The sequence below is a fragment of the Oxyura jamaicensis genome, chromosome 12 (assembly GCF_011077185.1).
Source record: "Oxyura jamaicensis isolate SHBP4307 breed ruddy duck chromosome 12, BPBGC_Ojam_1.0, whole genome shotgun sequence".
NCBI classification, from domain to species: Eukaryota; Metazoa; Chordata; class Aves; order Anseriformes; family Anatidae; genus Oxyura; species Oxyura jamaicensis.
This window is the reverse complement of record NC_048904.1, coordinates 16,907,117-16,928,655: the sequence shown is the minus strand read 5'-3', so window position 1 is coordinate 16,928,655 and position 21,539 is coordinate 16,907,117. Positions and strand designations below refer to the sequence as shown.

General features: G+C 42.1%; 1 protein-coding gene and 1 long non-coding RNA gene across 7 annotated transcripts in view; one reads left to right on the top strand and one right to left on the bottom strand.

Annotated features, from left to right (window-relative positions):
* MITF (melanocyte inducing transcription factor) overlaps positions 1–21,539 on the bottom strand; it is a 98,522-nt gene that overhangs the window by 13,148 nt on the left and 63,835 nt on the right. For 4 of the 6 annotated variants that reach the window (XM_035337557.1, XM_035337558.1, XM_035337561.1 and 1 more), the window contains exons 3-5: positions 6,514–6,741; positions 5,345–5,428; positions 3,809–3,904 (exon numbers count right to left, since the gene is read on the bottom strand). In XM_035337557.1, coding sequence (XP_035193448.1) covers positions 3,809–3,904; positions 5,345–5,428; positions 6,514–6,741 — 408 coding nt within the window. The remainder of the gene's footprint in view (positions 1–3,808; positions 3,905–5,344; positions 5,429–6,513; positions 6,742–21,539) is intronic. The other 2 variants (XM_035337559.1, XM_035337560.1) reach the window with 1 other exon arrangement.
* Positions 737–17,313, top strand: LOC118173206. Its single transcript, XR_004754083.1, has 3 exons — positions 737–747; positions 11,806–11,811; positions 17,174–17,313. It is a non-coding gene; the product is annotated as an uncharacterized LOC118173206 (long non-coding RNA).

The window sequence follows — 21,539 nt, the reverse complement described above, 5'->3', positions numbered from 1 at the left end:
TAAGTTGAAAAAAATAAGAAAGAAGAGGTAATACACACTTGACAAGTATTGCCGTATTGTTCTTCACAATTGCTTCACTGAAAGATAAGATCTGTACCCTCAGCGCTTCCAAGCGAAGAATCTCAAAGAGCCTACAGAAGACTCACGGAGGATGCCCCCATTTTTCCACTAACACATGAGTCAAAGTTTTTAGTGAGCTACTACAAGCTTGTCAGAGGACACTGTATTCAATCACATTTTTCATGTGATTCAAAGGCTAGTTACACAGAGAACATTTTCATAAGTTTATTTTTACTTGTTTTTCACCTTGCGTAACAAAAATACGCACCAGTTGGAGGAAGACTGTTTTGACATATGTGTCCCTCAAATGCTCATTTATTCTGTAATTCTTCTTTAGGTACGTTTAAGCAAAGAGACTTATAAGGAAATAAAATAGTATTCCAACAAGACTTAGCAAAACTATCCCTTTACATTGAAACGTAAATTTAAAGAAATCCGCATGTATCCTGAGTGGATTATTTTACCTGTCTATTCTTTGTTTTCAAACTAGGTTCTAAGAAGACAGATATAAAATGCTTTGATGCCTTATCTGAGTGGCAACACTTCTTATCTTTGCTGCAAAGAAAACCAGTCCCTCCAAGACACTGATCCTGCAGAGATTAGACCATTAACTTTACACCCACATAAATAATGCTGGGGAATACAACGGAGTGAGTCACAGTACAGGCTATTAAACTCCTACTGACAGTCCTTGCCAGACTGAGACTTAAGAAAAATTTCTCTGCTACCTAGAGCTACCATAAGAAACAAAGCTGATACGCACACCCTGAAGTGCCAACACCTAGAAGCCATGCTGAGATTTGTCAAGAGACTTCTGAACAGACAGTGGCCAACAGCAAAAATGAAGTCCTCTGACTTGGTCTTCAAGAGACAGAGGGAATAAATAGTACCTGAATTCTCAGCAAATCTAGTCCTACAATTTCCTGCACACCACTGAGCTTCTGAATTTCATATAAAAATATGTATTAAAAAATAATCATTCTGTTTTAGTTCCCAGCCGTCCTCCACAGACCGTGATCCTAGTTGCAACACACCCACTTTAATGTCACTGTGACCATTATCTCACTGCTCTACAAGGCTGACCCTCAGATCTTTTGGCCCCTCGACGCATCCGTGACACAGGAGCAGCAATGGCGTCACACAACCTTCTGACTTGGACGTGCTCTTTCTATTCATGCTCCCAAGTATGGTGAGAGCACAAAGGACTCGTTTGTAGGCCTGGGACTTGAAGTTCAGAACCAGACACGTGAAATCTAATTAGGAATTTCAGAGGAAAAAAAAAAAAAAAGAAGAAGATATTTTTTCCCCCAAACCAGAAACTGGCATCTCAAACCCTGGGTAATGCAGCTAGGTTGTAACAAAGCATGGAGAACAGCTGAGGTCCCCAGGCTGCTTTAATTATTGCAAAATAGAGCCTGCTTGACACAACAGGATTGTGATTCCACCTCCCTGTCCCCAGGTGTCAACATTGGGTTGGATTTCCGTGTAAGATTCGGTAAGGAACTGTGCAGGCAATCACCACAAACGGGTAGGGGCTGCTGACTGTTCACACTAAGTCCTGCAGGAACGGCTTGCACCTGAAGAACCCACCTGAGAGCTGGGCAACAAAGCACAAGCAATGCTGATGTATCACTAACTAACTAAAGAAAGACAAAGGGAGAAATTTGCATATCTGATTATCTTTTAAAGTTTATTTCTATATCTTAAGTATGTTTTCCTTAAGGCTGTTAGCTGATTTTAGCTAGGACACTTAATACAGGATCTTTCAGATCATCCCCAAGAAATTAATTCACCTTAACTCTCCCTAAAAGTAAATTAAGTTTGCTTCCTTCCTTGAGACAGCACGGTGTGTCTTTGTCCACAAGATTTCGCATCATGAAATATGACGGGCTCCAATAAAATAAGCACTCACATTCAGGTCATTCAGGCTCTCTGTATCAGAGACATCAGCTGTGCAATCACCAAGGCTGTCTCTGAGGTGCACACGCTGGGAGGATTCTGTTCCCCAGAAGGTGCTGTGTTGCTCCCTTACCTACAAGGGCACGCTCAGTGGCAGTCCCTGCAATAATACTATTCTACTCCTGGGGTTCAGCTTCCATTCTGACACCTTCCAGCACAGCAGCAAAGCTGGTTAACTTGTGACCCAATACCAAAGTTTACAAACACGTCCACAGGCGCTGTATTGCAATGAGCCCTTTCAATTAGGAGGTACTTAGAAACACCCCTCCGCTTGTTCTACACACAAATCTCTGATTTTGTTTATCAATTAAGTACTGTTACCAAACGTAACAAACTGGTCCTTTCATTCTTTGTTGGTCACGGAACAATAGCAGCCTTTGTTGTAGTCCCAGCACAGCTATTTATAGGTTGCGTCTCTTTAGAAACCATTTCCTCTCTATTTTTTTTCCCAACTCTACTTAGCTCAGTCTACAGACATCAATTCCTTATTAGTAAAGTACTCTGTGTTTCCAGAGCTAAATCTCATTCCAAACGAGACGTGTTTGTTATGTCAGGCTCATTGTTCCCCGAACCAATTGTTGAGGAACGTGGCTCATTTTCCATCACTTCACGACTGGTACCAGGTTAATTCAGAGGCTGACATGTACTTTTCGCATCTAGCGGTTTAACAGCGTTAGTAGACTACTCCCAGGGCACTACCTAAGGGGGGAGGCTGGTGGGCTGTTTCCTGCAGCATGCACCGTGCCTCCAAGAGGGCTGTGGGAATCTGTGGGAGCCAGACTAGGTTACATGACATCAGACAAGTACTGTCAGCAAATGTAAATCTATGCTACAAAATCGATGCTAAGTGGTAAGCTGTAAATTTTGGCACTAGATAAAAAAGAACGAGACGCCAGCGCTGGCAGACATCTACTCAGCCAGATCTAACAGCACTTAAGCCTAAGGCAAAAAATTCGCTAGAGCTACCCTCCACAAAAGATCAAAATAAGATTATGCCAGAAGTACGATTATGTTAATGCTCGCAGCAATGTGAACCAGCAAACAGAAGTGGCAACTTGGAGGTAATGTGTGCCTTCCCTTGCTCACCAACTTTCCCATCTCAGCATTCTTGTCTTATGTCCCAGACTTCCTGGGTGCCCTTTTTTCTCCCCATTCAGCTTTTAAGCTTTATTCTTTCACCTTTGGTTTGTTTTGAGGGGTTGCCTTTTTTATTATTTTTTTTTTTTCGTACCATCTTTGTTGTTGTCTAGCTTGGGACTTATCTCCATTTGCAATCAGACTAAACTAAACATATGATATTAGAGCTTCACACTTAAATTATAGCAGCTTTGGACAGGGATGCTAACACAGGCTTAAGCACGGCTTACAATTTTTTATTTGCACGTGACAAGATGGGAACCTGGGGTGCCAAAGGTTCCCTTTAGGTTTCTGAAGCTGAGCTTGATGCCCGTTAATATACCCATTAATATCAATGGGTATAAGCTTATTTCTGTTAGTTCAATTCACTCCTCTACTACAATCTTCCCACTGACTTGAATTTGAATTTTAAAAAAAGCAAAATTGTCCTATGTATTTCCTCAACCTGCCTCCAGCTTGCATTTTTGAACTCACGTTCTTCATTGCAGCTCTATACCTTAAGGTCTTCAAAGAAAAGCTCATTATTCTCCACAGACAGTACAATAACTGCTTAACCGCTCAGAGAGAAAAGAAAGTTACACTCAGTTGTACGTTCACTTGAAGAGCAGTGATTAGGTTTAACGGGGAAAGCAAAAGGAAGGGACCGTTGTACCGTGTTTGCCATCTGCAGGGCCGGGTCCATCAAGCCAAGGATTTCTTCATTGTAGCTTGATTCTAGACTAATTATGTCATCGATCACATCATCCATCTGCAACAGTAAAGGTGAACAACAAAAAATAGAACAGTTATCAAAACCAAGAAGGAACAAAGGTCTAACAAAGCACTTGAGCAACACGCTGGTTCTCTGCAGTACAGGCCAAAGCAGAGGTCTGTTCAATTCTGCCGTACTCCAAATCCAATCCCCCGACTTAATTCTCGCTATCCAGCTAGGGCTCTCAGACCTCGACACATCCTGAGGCTTCGTGATCAATTCCACACCTCCCATCAGCAGTTACCTGCCCACAGCCAAGCTGTTCCTCCCAGGAACGGCAGAGGATATCAGTGCCCATACAATAAGCCTCACCAACGATGTGAAACCCTCTCCCTGATTCTGCAAAGGCCCCGCCACCTTCTCGTCACCAAACACAGGGCTCCAGCGCTGCCTGCCCACCCTCCGCCTCGGTCATCCAGGTGTGGGGCAAAAACCGACTTACAGACTGTAACGCCTGAGCCCTGACATCTGCAGGGGGAAGGAGAAGGCTTGCTGCTGAAAGGCTGCCTTCCCTCAGCAGGGGAATCTGGTTTCTTTCCTAATACTCCCTCCCAGGAAGCACCACCCAAGAGTAGCTCAGTGATGACTATAGGTGGTGGAAACAGTTTTTGGGGCTGGGCTGGGCTGGAGGGTTCCTCCGAAAGTTCCTACACAGCCAGGGGAAACACAGTCCTCCAAAGCACCACTTAGATGCTCTGCTTAGATGTCCTGCAGCTTCCCTGTTCCTTTTTGGATCACAATAAAAAAAAAACTTAAGTGACACTAATTAAAAAAAAAGTAAAATTGATGGTACAAAGTAGTTTAGGGGATTTTCGTATTAGCTCAAGAAGCTCAAGAAGGTATGATCAGAATGAATTACACTGGCTGGAAACGAGGGCAAGAAAGGAAACAATAGTTACAGCCCATATCTGAAGTCTTGTTACTAGAATAAAAAGCAGTCTGCTCAAAATAATAATAAAAAAATACAAATAATTTAAAAAATGACTACTGAGGACAAAATTACCATGGATGGATTAAAGCCTTCTCTCTCTACATCCCCCCTTAAGTGCAGGTGTGCTCTGCGTAAAAATGGGCTCTTAGAAACTATCACAACAGCAACACATACATGCAGCTTGGGGGAAAAACAGCTTTAAAAAAGACTTCCTGAATTGAGATCCTAAAACACCTTTGATAATATTCTTCTGCTAGAGCGTTACAGTTCTGAAAAGGGTTAACACTTTTCTAGATGTTTTAACGCACTTGATATCAATGCTAATATGGAAGGACACGGCAGATTTGTAATATAAGAAGTGGTGTTATGTTGTTTTGTTTCTTAAATACGTTTTACATTCAACTTGTTAAATACATTACTGGTCAAGTTTACTATTTAGCATAAGTTCAAAGAAACATTCTCATTGGAAAGCTGTTCAGTGCTCCAACTCCTGTGTCATCCAGTACCTGCATGCATGATGCTCGTGAGTGTGTATTCAGAGCCGGGCACTCACTCTCAACCCTGCTTTGCTCTTCAAATTTATAAAATCCCTGCAGAAATAAAAAGGAAAAAAAAAAAAGCAAAGCATGGATCTGAGTTCATGGCACAGTCTCAGTCCCAAAAAGAGCACGATTGAAACGGTGTCATGCACACATGTGCCTGATGACACAGCAAAGTGAAGCTGTAAATAACTTGAGAAAAAAATGTGGTACAACTGAGATGATAGGATGGAACCTGGATTTTCACTTCATTTAAAATTATGGAGCACAACTAATTCCTCTTGCTTGTGTAAAAACCATTTTTTATGTAACTGTTTTTGGAGTTGGATAAATTTTTCCGCACAGAGTGCATCTGTATTAAAATTTTGGCACAAAGGCTCGGAGGAAGGATGGGGAACAAAGGGAGCTTTATAATTCTCTCTCGTTTGTCAAGTCGCTAAGATATTGACATGATTCTTTTACTTGCTAATGTCTTTCAAATAACCTTTATTCTGCACCTGAGCACATACAACATCGAGCTAAATTTTTGCCAGCACAGATTAAGACAAGATTAGGAATGACTTCTAGGCATAGGCTAGTGAAGTCTCAAATTTGCAGCACTGAAACAGCAAATCAGTAACATTTTAGGATATACTAGCTGAGATAATCTGGTGTTGAAACTAAGCAAGAAACTTGCTCAGATTTTAGTCCAAGAATTTCTAAAGCCCTAAAATATCTTTAAAAAGTATTTTTTTTTCAGTTATTTTTGTTATACTCTTTGCTCTTTCTACACTGAATGGGCCATAAATAACATTATTGCAGAAAGCTACAGCTAACAAAACTGCTTTGTATTCTCCAAAGGTCAACTATTCACTGTGTGCATCAAGCAAGCAAAAAAATAGAAGTTTTAATAAGCATAAACTAGCTAAAATAGTTCAAAAAAGGAAATTACATGGACAGAGGTTTTTTTTTTGCCCTAATGTTTTATACAAATACATATTCATCAGGCAGGCAAAGAAGCATTAATTGCATTTTCAAAGTGAGCAGTTCAGAAAAGAAGATAAACATAACATCTTAATTAGCAAATATGGCTTGAAACAGAAAGAAAGCAGAACGTAATTCATTTTTACTGAAGAGTATGCACGAGAGCATATTACCTCTTTTTCACAGTTGGAGTTAAGCGTAAGCATGGCCATCGGGCTGTTGGGCGCGCTGCTCCCAGTTCCAGGCGGCATGACATGATCACCGGGCTGGTTTGGACATGGCAAGCTCAGGGCTTGGTTGGCGTGTTTATTTGCTAGAGTGGTAGAGAGGTACTGCTTTACCTGCTGCCGCTGGGCTTGCTGAATATGGTACTTGGTTGGGTTCTCAAGGTGAGTCTGCACCTGTATGACAGGAAATTGCTTTATTATTTTACAACGTCACTACATGCAGCATCGATCTGAGCTATACATTTGTGACACAGACCAGCTAAGCATTTGACTCAAAGTTACAAACCCGTGCAGCTCCAAGGAACTCAACGGGGCTTCACTAATTCACGTTCAGTGGCAAGGAATGAGTTCCTGAGAGAATGTTTCAATAACTGACTTATTAACAGGAGAGCAAAGAGTTCCACTTTTCTTCCACATGGTGAGATTTCCCACTTAAAACCACTGCTCAGGTTTTCCAGTTCACACAGATGCTCCACAACAGGTGCTTCTCTGTTCATACCTTTAGCTACATGACATTCAATTCTCACCAAAATATAGAGAAATAAGTGGCACAGCAGGACTCATTTTACTTGTCAATAGCTCCTAATTAAAGCCAAATAGTATCGACCGCTATCCTTTATCAGATTTCAAGTAAAGGACAGATTTAATGATTTGTTGTTGGTTTTTCTTTCATTTTTTAAAATATCAAATGCATTGTTAAAAAAAATTAATGTGCCATTTTTTGTCTCCAGATTATTTATAACTCAGATACGTGGCCTAAGTCACATACAAATAAGACAGCCTGTTTAAAAAATGTGTTACACAAATCAGATGCAAGAAAAGCAGTGTCTCCGGTCAGATCAGTCACTGTCCGCAGCAGCAGCCATTTTTGTATTTAAGATAAACTTTCCAGCACTTAGAAATATTTTCACATATAAAATATGAAAAAAAGTGTACCGAACTATTCTCATTCACTCTAAATAAGCAAGAGAGGAAAGGTCTCTTTTTTTATGGAAAAAACGTCACCATATCTTGGAAATGCCGTCACCTTTAAGTCTTTATCAAAAGGTAGAAAACAAGTACAATAATACTCTGAAAAGTTTGTTGGTTTGGAACAGTCCTAGTAAAGTGACTTCTATTACCGTTAAACTGACTGTATGTTCTCCACTCATTTTTGTGGAAGAAATTAAATAAAGCAAACTAGATACAAGAAGAAAAGGATTTCCTGTACAATGTAAGCCTTCTTAGCAACAGCTTTTAAAATAAGTCTGCAAATAACTCACCTGATAATGATTATACTCGAGCATTTCCAGCATAATACTTATAGGTTGTGAGAGAAGTGACTGCAATATCCTTCGCTTTATGCTACTCCAGTCTGAGCGACTCACATATGGAAGCACCATAAACAAGCTGCCCTAAACCAGCAGCAGAAACTGGAACACCACTGCTCAGACTTATAGTAACCTACGCTAATTAGCTACGCATGTAGAGAAACAAACAGTTCACACAGGGGCTGTGCAAGTTTAGCCCTAAGTATTGGTATTTTTTCCTTGGCTTTGACGTCATGCTTTTTCATAAACATAAAAGGACCTTTTAAGTGATGGCCTATCAAAGTCAGATTGACAGTTTGCTCAAGGCTAACTCGCTATTCATCTTTCGTTCCAGTCATACTGATAGACAATGGTATTTTTCTTTAGCAGTAAGGTTAAAAGTTTTTAAATACGGAGGAAGAACTAACCGAACGAATGCCCTACGAGCCCAACGCACATCCACCAGCCATGGGGCGCTGGATGAGCCCGCGGGGCTATGCGGCCCCAGTGCAGCTGGGAGCTGCAGCAGCCCATTTTTCCTGCCCTCGGCACCCGTGGCTCCGGGCGCCAGCCTCACCCAGGACCTGCAGCTCCACAGGCAGGATTTCAGGATTTCAAGGAGCTGCGCTGCTTCTTCAGCCTCCCTTGAGCCCATTCAGTCTGTCCCAACATTCAACAGCAAGGTTTCCTGTTCAGAAAGGGTTGACAGTGTGCTAAAGCACACTGCAAATATACCTTCGTCCCCCCAGTGCCGCTACTGCACACGGTCCCTACGCCTCCCAGACCTTTCTTATCCTTGCTACCCAACTGTTTGACAAATTGTGCAAAAGCACATGCATCTGAAGTTGCTCTACTTGTGCTGTTTTCCAAAGTTTGCTGCACAGAGAAGCGTACTTAAGATGTTCTTTTAAGAGAGCTTAACCTGATTTGTAGCACCAAGTCCCAAGACAATCCAGCAGCCTGCTGTGCTAAGTACGGTGCTTGCTTTGCGGCTCCCAAGCTGCATTATCGATTTTCCTATCACCAATGGTAAGAGTTCTGCTACCCAGATAAATCTATTTTTCACTTAAATTTTCATCTTCCAAGTAGATAAAGTTATCAGTAAATGAGTTCACTTACGTAACCCTTATCTTAGGGTACGTTATTTTAAAAACAAGCCTTACTCATCTTACAGTATTTTCACAGTCCTTTTCCTTCCCCAGCATCAGGAACCCCTTGTGCTCCCTCAGCCAGCGCGAGGGACAGAACTAAGCCTCCTCTCTGCATCAACCACAAATCCATGCTCCCAGGAGAGGGACAAGCAAAATACCAAGATCCACATCTCCACTGACTCAAAATTGCTCCGCAGGCTTGCTGCACAAGTGCTCTGCACTTTGCCACAGGTCCCTGCTTCACCCAGCACACATCCCCACGCCTTGTCCTCCTCTTCCCTCTCACTGCCGAGGTCAGGCATCAAGATTTCTGTATCAGAAATGCCCAAAGAAGGAATTAGCAGTAACAAAGCTTACAATGAAAGGCAAAGCTGGGATCCCGCACACCACCCAATGGAACAGATCCGTGCTGATGTATTAGCAGTCTGCCATTTGGCCGTAAGGACCATACGCCCGGCCCTATTGTCTGAACGTGCAGGCTGACGATATGAGAGCTCACAAAATGTGAGCATCATCACAATTTACAGAGGTACTAATACCCCAAACTGGCTCCACGACACAGCAAGTTTTGAAACACACGCTGCCTACATGACATCAGATTCTTGTTGGATAAACAGACGCTAGAAAAGAACATACCTTCCCCCTAATTTTTTGTCTTATTTTGTTACTCCAAAATATTTTTTTCTTCATAGGCTGTGCTGGCCTTTGTTGCAGGAAAGGCAAGAAAAAATAAGTGTGAAATTAAGTTTCAGAAAGAACACAGCTCCTTTTAAATTCCAGCAGACATTAGGGTATAATTTATTAGTAGCATGACACAAATAAAATCCTGTGTCTAAGTAGACAGAAGAAGAGCAACAAGAGCATGAAAATGCATACTTCAGCTGGAACGAATTTGGAAGCCAACTTGCACTTCTGATGGGACTTTTCATCAGAAACTAGGAAGTAAGGCTGGCCATTTAGCTTTTGTGTTAGGCTTTTACTGTTACAGAATAGCCCCGCAGAGCTCTCTCGAGAATCTCATCAACCTTACCTACCTCTGCCTCTGAAGTTATTTCAGTTCTCTTATATCAGATTTCTACCAATTACAGAAGTGTAACTATTCTCTGATCTCTTTAACCTTACTGACAAGTGTGTCCTCTTTGGCACAGGGCAACAGACTTCACAGGCTATATTCTGCTATTTGGGGGTGAAGGGAATTCCTCCTCCTTACAGGGAACATAACTGCTAGACAAACAGCACTGCACATTTGCATGCAGCAGAACTGCAAAGATAAATCGTAACCTAGCTGGTTTAATTTCTGACACCACACAGTCACTTTGGTTCAGAAACAAAGGCACGGTCTTTTGGAAGTATTTTGAACAAACTTATCCACTGGACCCACCCTTTTTTTTTTTTTTTTAAACCTTGTTATACACTGATAACAACTGGTTCTGAGGCAATACATTGACTGTCAGGTGTCTAAACTTCAAAATAGCAGCATTGGAGAAGACTCTATTGCCTCTACAGAAAAAGCTACCAGAAGAATTGTGGTCATTTATGCTAGTTATATACAGTTCTCCAAGGACATGTCACCTTCTCACACAAGTCCACTAGTGAATTGCAGAACACAAAACTGCCTTTTCTGTCATTAAATTGCTCTGAAATGATGCAAAGAAGAGATTCGGTGAGAGAACATTTCCTCTCATTCTGTAGCTGATCCAACATACTTCTGCATTTGAATAAAAGAACACATGATTAATCTCAGAATGGAGGGGCATGTAACATTGGTATTCGAACTCCTCATGGCAGTGCCACAAAGCCAGCAGATTCCACAGGATGGAAAGCATCTCCACACGGTTCAGGCAGGTACCACACCTCCAGCACTCCTCGTGGTGGGGCACACACCGAGCCGTGCCTGCACCGAGGCCCAGAAGCACAACGCCCCATGCATCCCTCCCGCCATGGCCAGGCCTAGTCCTTAAAGCAGGACTGTGTGGCAAGAACTCAGACAGTGCTGGTCAGAACAGCTTCCCTTGCACTCCTCCTCCAATTCGACAGAATTGTATCCTCCAAGAGGATACAGCATGCACTTCTGAGGAAAAAGTGGATTTTTAAGCCCCCAAAGGAGTTAACCAGCAAAGCTGAAAAGGCCCCAATCCTCAGCTGTGGTGGTGCATCTGCAAGAGTCTCCTGATAACCTGTCATGATGCCGACAGCTCTGGGCTGCCCAACAATTCCCTGGTCCCCTACAGGCAGGGAAGGAGCACATTTGAGCTGCCTGAATCACACAGAAGATTCTTCTCATCAAAAATCACCACTGAACCTTTCTGTGAAAGCACAGCCAAACCACTTAATGCTTCATTTATGCAGAGACAGGCTTGGGCACAGGAACATACCAAAGATTTAGAGAGGACAGCTAACCAAAGCGGGAGGAAGAATTTTTCCCCTCACCCCCACATTTTTATTTTTTTAATTAAAAAGACCATTTGTTTCAAGTAAATTGCCTTAGGACTTACAGTTTATAATTACAAATAAAATACTTTTTGGTCAGTTTTCTCAGTTCAATAGAACTTTTTGTTGCTTAGACAGCTAAATGTCATGGGATTTTTAAAAAGGTTACAATTCTGCGTCCTTTAACAATTAATGGTACCCAAAGAAAAATTATATAAAACCACATCCAGTGCCATGTTTTGCAAGAGCTGCTCTGCTGGCTTCAGTTAGGTTCCCTGCACCAGAAAAGCAGTTCAGTATGCTAGTCCAGGCCTTCACAGCTAGTCTTGTTTTTAAAGCTGCTTCGACCCATCTCTTTCAGGGATTAGCAGCAAGTTGTTTTCTAGGTCCTTGAATAAAGTCAAAAATCTGTACAAACAGGTGTTTATTGCTTCACATGAGGTAAACTCTGAGAACAACAAAAAGGAAAGATAATCAATTACTGCCTCTTATATTTAGATGACTGCATTTTACTGTCAAAGCACATATACGTTGTTAACTTGATTTTGAGCAGCTGGCAAATTAGTCTTAAACATAAATAACCGTTCAAGGGGGATTTCTTGTAGTGTGAGTTATCACTATTACTCAACCTTAAAAGCCTGTATTCTCCTTAGGCTTTCTAATGCAGATTCAATATTCTTCAAACAATATTCACCACAGACTGGCCTACTATGCCTAGAAATCCTAAGCACCACACACAATTTCAATTATTTAATTAAAATATTGATCATGGGTTTCACTACAATGCCAGGAAGAACCCTCATACTATCCAACTCAGAGAAATTCAAATATCCAGCAAGACAATGGTTCAACTCATTCTCAAAGACATTTTCCCACATGCAGCATTCAAATGTTAAGCAATGACATCACATTTTTCCCCTTAAGGACATCTGTGGTCTGAAGTAGCTTCACATTGTAAGTTCAGTCCTCTTGCTTTCCAAAACCTTTCCAGTCCTCCAGGACAAAACAGTTAACTCACTTGAAATATAATCAAAAAGAAGTTGATTGGGTTGTAGTACATATCATTCCCAAGGGCAACTGGGAATTCAGAAGCAGATAAACCTATTTCATAACTTCTCTGGCTGTTGTTTTCCCCCTCTCTCCATCTTTTCTAGAGCATATTTGTTCCCTTTCTTTTAGTGCATAACCCAGGGGCAGTGACTAGAACACTGACCAGAATACCCAGGAAGAGGAGAAAGCTGAAAAGTTACTTTTATTGACTGGGGAATGATGTGCGAAGAAGAGTTTATTTCAGTGTTTTATCTTAGGACATAGCCAAAGCAAGGAAATTGCATCTGTTAACACTTAATAAAACTCTCTGGTTACTTACTTTATCCAAAACACCCTCTGAACATGAAAATCAAGGCAGGTACAAGAAAGCCATTTAAAAGCCAGCAGTATGATTGCAGTCTAAGTGGTTCCAACAATCATCTTCAAACACAGTTATGAAAATGAAAAGGCACATTGTACAGAAAGAACATCGTTTACACAACTGAGAACTGTTTTGCCCATCACCAAAAACTGCTCTGTGTAATGTGACATTTTCCTCTAAGGGAAAGACACAGAAGCAGACAAAAAAAAAAAAAGAACAAAGTTTTTGTGATTGGTATTCAAAAGCTGTGCTTTAGTTATAGGAGCACATGATAAGAGTATCTAAAGAAATTAAAGAGAGGTTAACCAATTTGTTTAAGATGACAGGAATTGGTGTAATTTACAGGTTAGTGGCATGTTAGCTGCCATTCCACAAGTATGGTTTTCAGACAGAATCTCATCCTTTGAGCTGCTACAGTTTTCTGTTAGGAAATGAACATTTCAGCTGATTACTTTCTGACATACATGCCATAATTATTTTTTTTTTATAGTTACCGGGTACGTACCAGAAACTTTTTCAACATTTCAGGACAGACAAGTAATTGACTCCATAAAATGCCAGACACGAATCTTTGCTAAGATTTCACCTATACCAGGTGCTTCAGAGTGTAAATATTTTATGACTGGCAGACAACAATATCGGCCACAAAACTGCATCTGACCAGCAAGCTTGAATTACCGCCAATGCAAAAAAACTTGATTCAATCACCTCAAATCTACATCCTCCTTTCTCATCTGCCCTAGAGGCCTTGAGACTGCTCACATTAGGGCATGAAAGAGAAGACTCTCTCATATAGGAACTGTCAATGACAGATATAAAGCTGTTCCATAAGATCTCTTGTAAGACCTGGCAGAGACACATCAGTTCCAGAGGATGCAGAGTTGTAGGATCAGACATCTCAGTTGCCCCAAAGCCAGTATGGATGGTCTGAAGCTACCTCTGTTCTTCAATTCTCCTTGAAAAGCCTTTCACAGCCAAAGCACTATCATCCATGCTTCCTATAGCAGCACCAACTTAAGATTTATCCAGACATCTCCAACACAGTTCACTATTGACTTGAAAGAGTCACTTCAGATTGGTAAAAATATTTGTCCAACCTTATCTTCCTCCCAAGGCTGCCAAGCACAGCATTAGCTAGTGCCAGCTTTGACCTGCAGTCACATATTTACAGCCTGAGCAAGCCTATCAGTTACATTTCACAAGGGTTACCAATTCCACCACCCTTCCAGCCCTCAGTAACCCCTGCTAGACCTGCACAAAGTATTTCCCTTCCAGGTCCCTGGTTCACTGCATGTCTGCTGTAAAACCTGGTGGCTTCAAACGACTTAATTCTACAGCATTTCTGATGGCAAGGAAGAAATGCAGAACAGCAACACCTCTCTTCAGGAGGGCCTTGCCAGATCAGCTTATGACTTAAAGCACGTGGACTTTCACATGTACAAAGGGTTTAGAGATTCAGGATGGATTTCTAGAGCCCACAGCTAAGAGAGCATGCACTTAGCTGAGCAAAGGCAGGAATGTGCATCTCCTCAAATCCTGCAGGGCTCTGAGGCAGTTTCCACAGGTGAGGAAAGGCACCGTTCTCCAGAACCTGGTCTGCTAAGGTTGTTCATTGTCAATCAGTTGCCAAGCATAACAGATTTTAATCCAGGAAATCTGTTTTGTCTGTACATGGGCTTGTCTTCACGTGTATCATGCAACACTGACTTTTCACAGGTGGAATTTAAGCTAAAACTGGCCATTTTGCTCAAACTGTGGATGAAGGAAAACAAAAACATTATTTTCATAATGTTTTAAAACTCGCTACCCTCAACACTGGCCTTATTTGTCACTACAAGGTTTGTGAAAGCTTGCTCAATTTTATAGCACATGAGATGAAGTTTGAGCCCAGATAATTGCCGGTGTAGAGGAACACTATCGTCAGCACTTGGGGCCAAGCAAAGACTAAGTCTGATTTCAGATCTCTCAAATCCTCAGCTCTAGCTTGTAAAAAAGAAGTGGTGTTCAAAACAGTGCCTGTGGACTATCCAAGTATTCACTTACGAAATTTCAACATTCAGCAAAGGAATGCAAGATAGGAAGAGATGTAAAGATGGCACTAGATCAAAATACATTGAACAGCCAAAAGCCACAAACAGAACCATACTTGCGTCCTTCCCTTTTCTGAGTAGCAGTTACTTGTAAGTGCAAATACAATTCCTATATTATTACATTCAAGAGTAAAAAAACTACTTTGGAGAGGCACACTGCACACCAGCAGGACATCCACACTTGTTGCACACGTAATTTAAAAATGATACAGGTGAAATACTGCTACGCTCTTTGTTCACATAATCCATGGGGACTTTGAGACTGGCAGCATGCTCCCAAGGTCACTGACAAAGCACATACTGACATGCCACTGCTCACAAGTGAAGTCTGAAAAGAGAAAACATGAACACTAAACCCAACGAACACCACAGTGCGTGCTGTGTTTGGCCTGTACCACTAACTGGAAGACCTTCCTACTATAACTTTTAAAGGAATGCCCAAAAATAAAAGTTATAATAATTTTGAAAGGACCATTTATTTTAACAAATCACTTAGCACTACACTAACTACAGCACAAAGGACGCTTGTTTAGGAACACGCCTGTTTGGAGACTATCTGCTTTATGGCAGACACATAGCGCCGTGAGAAAAAGTTAGCAACAGAATGAAGATTTTGTTAATTCAAAACAGTTTTATCCATTAAAATGCCCTGAGCTTCTAAATGTCACAGTTAATAAAAATTAGAGAGACTTTGCTGGGCTCTATACTTTGCCTACAGCCTATGATGTCTCATGTCAGCCTCAGTACGGAAGGTCTGGAGAAGCAGAATAAAGCAGTCTAGATGCACCCATTTTATTCACACTATTATTATTAGAAACAGCCTAAAATAATATTAACTGCTGAGTTATTTCAAGTGAAGGAAATGCAAGCTGGCTTACCACCAAACTGCTTGGTTTTTATCCTTCTGTTCAACGAGCTGTGATGTTATTTATGACTGTATTAAAACCTACTGAGTTGTAATAAAGCAGTTTCAGTACCTCGTAGTGCTCGATCATCGTGTTCACTAATGTAAGACAACCCAAGTCACCTTCATGCAAACTCAACCGGCTACGATCTGAAGCATTCTGCTAAATACCAGAATTGGGATTTTGTTTTTGGTACTTTGGCAAGCCACAAAGGTGCGTACAGCCCTTACACAGAGGCAAGCCTCCACTCTAGAGGAGAATTAACCCAGCCAGCCAAATTGATGCCACAGAGCATCAAAACTGAGAACTGTGCTGTCAGCATTACTGCTGACAGGTGATGGCTTTTCCTAGCGAGCAGAGTGCTTATGTCCCTGACACTTCCATTAAGCAACATTACATATTTTATTTCCTGACATCTCACTCACAAAGAAGGTGTTAGAGCAGGCATCACAGTAGCCACAAGAGATTAAAGGTAACAGCAGTAAGAAATTAAGTATGTTTATTGCACTCATCTTAAACCACAATGAAATTTAGTGTTTTAGTTGTTTCTTGGCTAAAGGAATGCTGCCCTAACACTTTTGTAACACCAAGATGTACTTCAGGCAAAGAGCCATAACGCTGTGCGACCTCACCTTTACACCGCATGATCTTATTCCCGTAACAGCCAGATGGTGGCTATCTTCTGGCTCCCAGGAGGAAAAAAAATAAAAATAAAAAGCACACACAAGACTACCGTAGGCTCATTTGTTAAAGAAGAATGGTAACATTTCAGCCCTTTAAAGATCTCCGGCCCTACATACACTGAGATACAGCATCACGATCTATTTTACACCGACAAAAACAACATCCAGCCGCTTGGCCACTTCTGTAACCTTCTGCACACCTGCCCCTCCGTGTCTTGCAGAGATGAGCTGTTGAAAACCCTTCTCCTCATGCTATTTCACATATGGCAGGCAAATAATCAGTTACGCTGTGAAATGAGAAGCACCTGTCCACATAAGTGACCCTTGATAGGCCAGAGGATGGAGCATTTGCAGCACCGTCACCTGAACTGGGGAAAGCTTTTGACACAAATTCAGTCAGCTGTGGTTGGCTCTGCTCAGCCAGCCGTAACCAAAAAAATGCAGTCAGGATCATTACTTCAACAGATGTTGCAGGAGCACGTTCTTTATCAGCAATACTTAAAAGAGAGGCTGTGAAAAACGTGCTATATGAAAAACTGGCTTGTCCAGCACGTAGCCGTGCCCCAGTAACAGCAGCCTTTTCAGCACTGACTCTGTACAAGAGCAAGGGCCTGCGAGCTCTTGATGCTCTGCTGGGTGCAGTCCAGGGTTAGGACTCTCCTGACGGACTCGAATCACATTATGTCGTGGCACCACACTAATTCCACCTTCCGCAACGTTCTACAGAAAGCTCTTTCAAGGGTTTCATCTGAACTTCAAAAAAAACACAAGTCAACAGCTCACCAGGAGAGGCACTTCACGAGATACAAAGACGAGTGTGTGTTATCATCCCGATTCTCCAAAGGTTAGCTGCAGATCAGTATTGCCAAGAAATTCAGAAGTATTGGTTTTGTCAGAAGATCAAAACGTCTCTTGCAAGAGACATTTAGGGCCTCCAGGCTCGGTCTCAAAAGAATCCTATTTTAAACCACGCTGGTGTAACCCTTCAGATGCTGTTACAAGAGCAGAACTAGGTTCCCAAGGAGAAATAGGCACTGCACCTTCCAGCAGAGCCCCATTTGTGTGGAAAATACACGCATCGCCTCTCGCTGCTGGAAAACAGGCAACACTGCGTATCACAACATGCCTGTCACCACTGATGGATAACGCACAAAGGTTCAGCTTCCTAGGAGAGTGCGGAAGCATAACCCAGACAATTAGATGGAGGTAGAGATTAGATGTGGAATAACTAGATCCTAACTCAATCTCCCCACCTTCCTTACCCCTTTTTGTACCCCAAGTATAAACCCATTTTAGCATATCATTATTTTACAGGATGGAATAAACAGTTTGAGAGCTCGATGCTTTAAAAATGCAAATAGGCACAAACCAAACTGTGTTGATTTTAACTGAAAGCTAGAATGGAGGAATAAAGCAAGGAGCTGGAGGCCAGCAGACCTAGTGGCAGCCAGCACCAAGGTCCCCACAGCTCGGTGCGTGCCCCCCAGCAGCGTGGTGCAGGACACCACGTGTGCTCCAGGCTGCCGCTGCCAGCCCGGCTCGGGACTGGTCTCACGGGCTGAGCTCTCCGTAGAGGCTGCAGAGCACAACGGCTTCTCATTTAATTTCCCCTGACACAAATGTAATTAGTAATCATCAACAGCACCCTGCAAAAATAAACTGACTTGTAATAAGTGGGGACAACAGGGAATTGAATTCCAAAGCACGGTGCTGCTCCATGCTCCAGGCTGCTGGCCACCAGGGCTGCAGGGAACACTACCAGCCACCTCTGCTGCCAAAAGTCCACATATCACAGAACTGTACCCCCCAAAAATGGGTGTAAATAAGCAACAGGTTAAATAATAGCCTGTGCTGCTTCTGCCTTACCCCATCTGGTGGCCTACTGCTTACATACAGCTGGTAGCAGTAGTTAATTGAGGCACGTTATCGGGAATTGGGGCTACTAGAGAGGTAAAAGTGGCACTAGATGGGCTGTGGTGCCATGGCAGTCGCACTCCTCACTGCATCCTCGACACCGTGCACTCACACCACATGCAGCCATCAGGACCGGGCACCATCACGGCAGCCCCACGAGCTGGCCCTGGCAGCCTCAACAGAAACGGATAAGAGGAATTAATACCAATTCCTGGAGAAGGTGGAAACTCAAAGACTTTCTAAGGATAAGGCTTGGGAGCAGCCTGACTCAGGCAGAAGCCTTGGCTGGAAGCTGTCCCCTCGTTCCTTACATTAAATACCGCAGAGAGAGGAGGAAGGCAATTCTGAGCAGCAATCCACATGGGAAGGATCGCTTAGCACAGAGCACCCACTTAATTTAATAAGAAGCACTCCAGAGCAGAAGGCACCACTTTTCTTCCCTCAGAAAGCCAATATACATTAGAAAAGCACCAACTCTTTTGAAAAGCCACAGTAGCATGATTAAATACTATTTTTCCTTTTACACAACAAACCATACAGGGCTGCACCCTTAAGGAATATATGAACTTTCATCTGAAAGAAGCCCATTAACTGCTGCATGATGAATGGTGCCTGTGGTCCAAGATTCATTTCCTTTTAGAAAGCAGAAAGGACGGGGAGCTTACGACTGCTGCACACAACTGCTGACTCATTCAAGGTCACTTTACTCCTTCCCTGAACAAACTGCTTCTTTGAGACCCAGCCTATCGTGGTATTTCTGAAGACTTTAGGTTCAGTGGGAGTCAGGAAACCCGATTTTGTTAGGTTGTGCCAAATTTGCAGGACTCAATATTATTTCAAATTCAAGTCAGAAATATTTTTTTTTTCCTTAAAGTACTATTCAGGAATGAAAATCCATTTTGGCAGGGTGGGGAGAAGGGATTAAGTCTCACAGAGGTCATTTTAAACAAGCCTACAAGTATTTCCAAAGCCCTTAAAAGTAGATTTTATACAGATTTGTGTCATGTCTGCATGGCTATCGAACAGATTTCAAAAGGCATGATTTCCATAAAATAGTCAAGTAGTACTAGATTAGTACTGGAAATAGTACTAGATTGTGCAAATGAAGACTTTTCAGTTATTGAGTTACGATAGAGATGACTGGCCTGTCCTTTAAAACTAAGTCTCACTTCTAAGAATTTGCTGTTTAACAAGACAGAACAAAACTTCAAAGCCCTTTCTGAAAGGACAGCAGAGCACTACGTGGCTTCAGCAGCACAGCCTCAGTTCGCACAGGGCTGCAGCAGCAGTAAGAGAAGCTCTGCTTCACTGGCTTCGAAAAGAGGATTTCCACTTGCTACCTGCTTATCTCTTCCTCTAAAAAGAACGGGAAACCTTGTTCAGAATCAGCCACGAAGTCCGTAAAGCTTTGATGGTTTCAGCTAGGAATTTCCAGGTGATTTTTAGGAAGAAAGCCTGAAACAGAACCTTTGATTCATCCACCCTGATGCACAAACTTCCTTCCAAATTCCTAGTTCACTTCTGATTCAGAGTCGGGATAATTTCTGCTTTTATACCACCACAAGTGCACTGAGCACAGCAGTTTACTGGAAGGTGTTTCACTGTAACTTAGAAACAAAAAAAAGTCAGTGTTAGATAGGGAGGGAAGAACGCTCCCAAAAATTGCTGTGAAGATTTTCTAGAGCTTACAGCAATGACTCCAAGTCCTTTAAAGATGCTTGGGTGCCCAGCACCTTCTGAGACCCCAAGCACTCCTAGCAAGGCCACACAGCTCCCTCCCGATAGCCTGTGATGCTTTTTGGGGAGCAGATCTGCCTCTCTCCACGTTCAGAAGGAAGAGATAGATAGATACGAGTACACTGCCCCGGGACAGAAAAAAAATACTCTTTCAAACATTGCTTTTTTTTTGTTTATGTTTTTTTTTAAACACAAGATGCATTTCTGCTCATTTCGTTTTTGGATACATTGCAGACTCCCATTTTTATTTTATTTATTTAAAGCATTCCAGCTGCACTTGCTGAACAGGTTTACTACTTCCACTGGATGCCAGTAGCAGGTTTACTTTCAAGAGAGAGCCTGCCTTCCACAGACTTTGTAGCAGCAATTTGTTTCCACATGCAGTAACTGTTGTGCAGGGCGTACAACTGGTTAACGGCTTAAAGACACCTCTGGGACATGAGTTGGTGGAAACAAAATACAATATAAACAACACGATTAGAATGTGTGAAAACCAGTTTCTATCACTTGACTGTTAGCCTCCAGAGAAGCAAACAGTCTAGAAAGGCAGCTTCAGCAGCAACTGAGAGCTTTCCCAAGAAACAGACACTCTTGGAAACCATAATGCCATCTGCTGAGAGATTATGATAGTGCAATGCAAGGAACGACATCCCTGAACATGTTCTCCAGCACTTACAGCGTTTCATCTGCTAGCTTAATTACCACACTGATGTTGAAAGGCATGCTGCTTCTGGTCATGTTCAAAAATAAAAAGAAATTGTTTAAATTGGATAAATTATCCAAGGGTTTCCAAAGGACTACCCGCGACATCACAGCCTACTGATAATCAGCAAGTCAAGGGCACTGAATCACAGAGGTCCACAATTAAACTGTTGTTCCAGTATGGTGAAAGGATAAGAGTAGGATGTGGGACACACACATTACTCATTTGGCTGGGACATTCTAACTTTGCAAAAACACTGGGAATTAAATAGCTCTTTTTGATTTATTATGTATTTAAAGATACTCTATTTTGTGCTCCACATCTTTACAAGCTTGAAAATATGTACAGAATTCTAAGTCAGTTCAACTACAAAAATATGTCACCAAGTCTCAGAATAACAAATAAGTGTGAAACTGGCATCCAATGGAAGTGCCTGCAGGACAGAGCTGTTACCCCAGTATCCCACCAGCACTCTCCATTGAAGAGTTTGGAGGCAACAAGGTATTTTTGTAGTTGGTAGCAGAACTGCTGTGAACTAAAGGTTGGCAGGATAATGATTCCACAAAGACCACTGGATGGATTATTTCATTTCCCAATCTGCCAGGCATCTAACATCAGGCTCTGTTTTGCTGGGTCACAACAAAACTTAATGAAACACA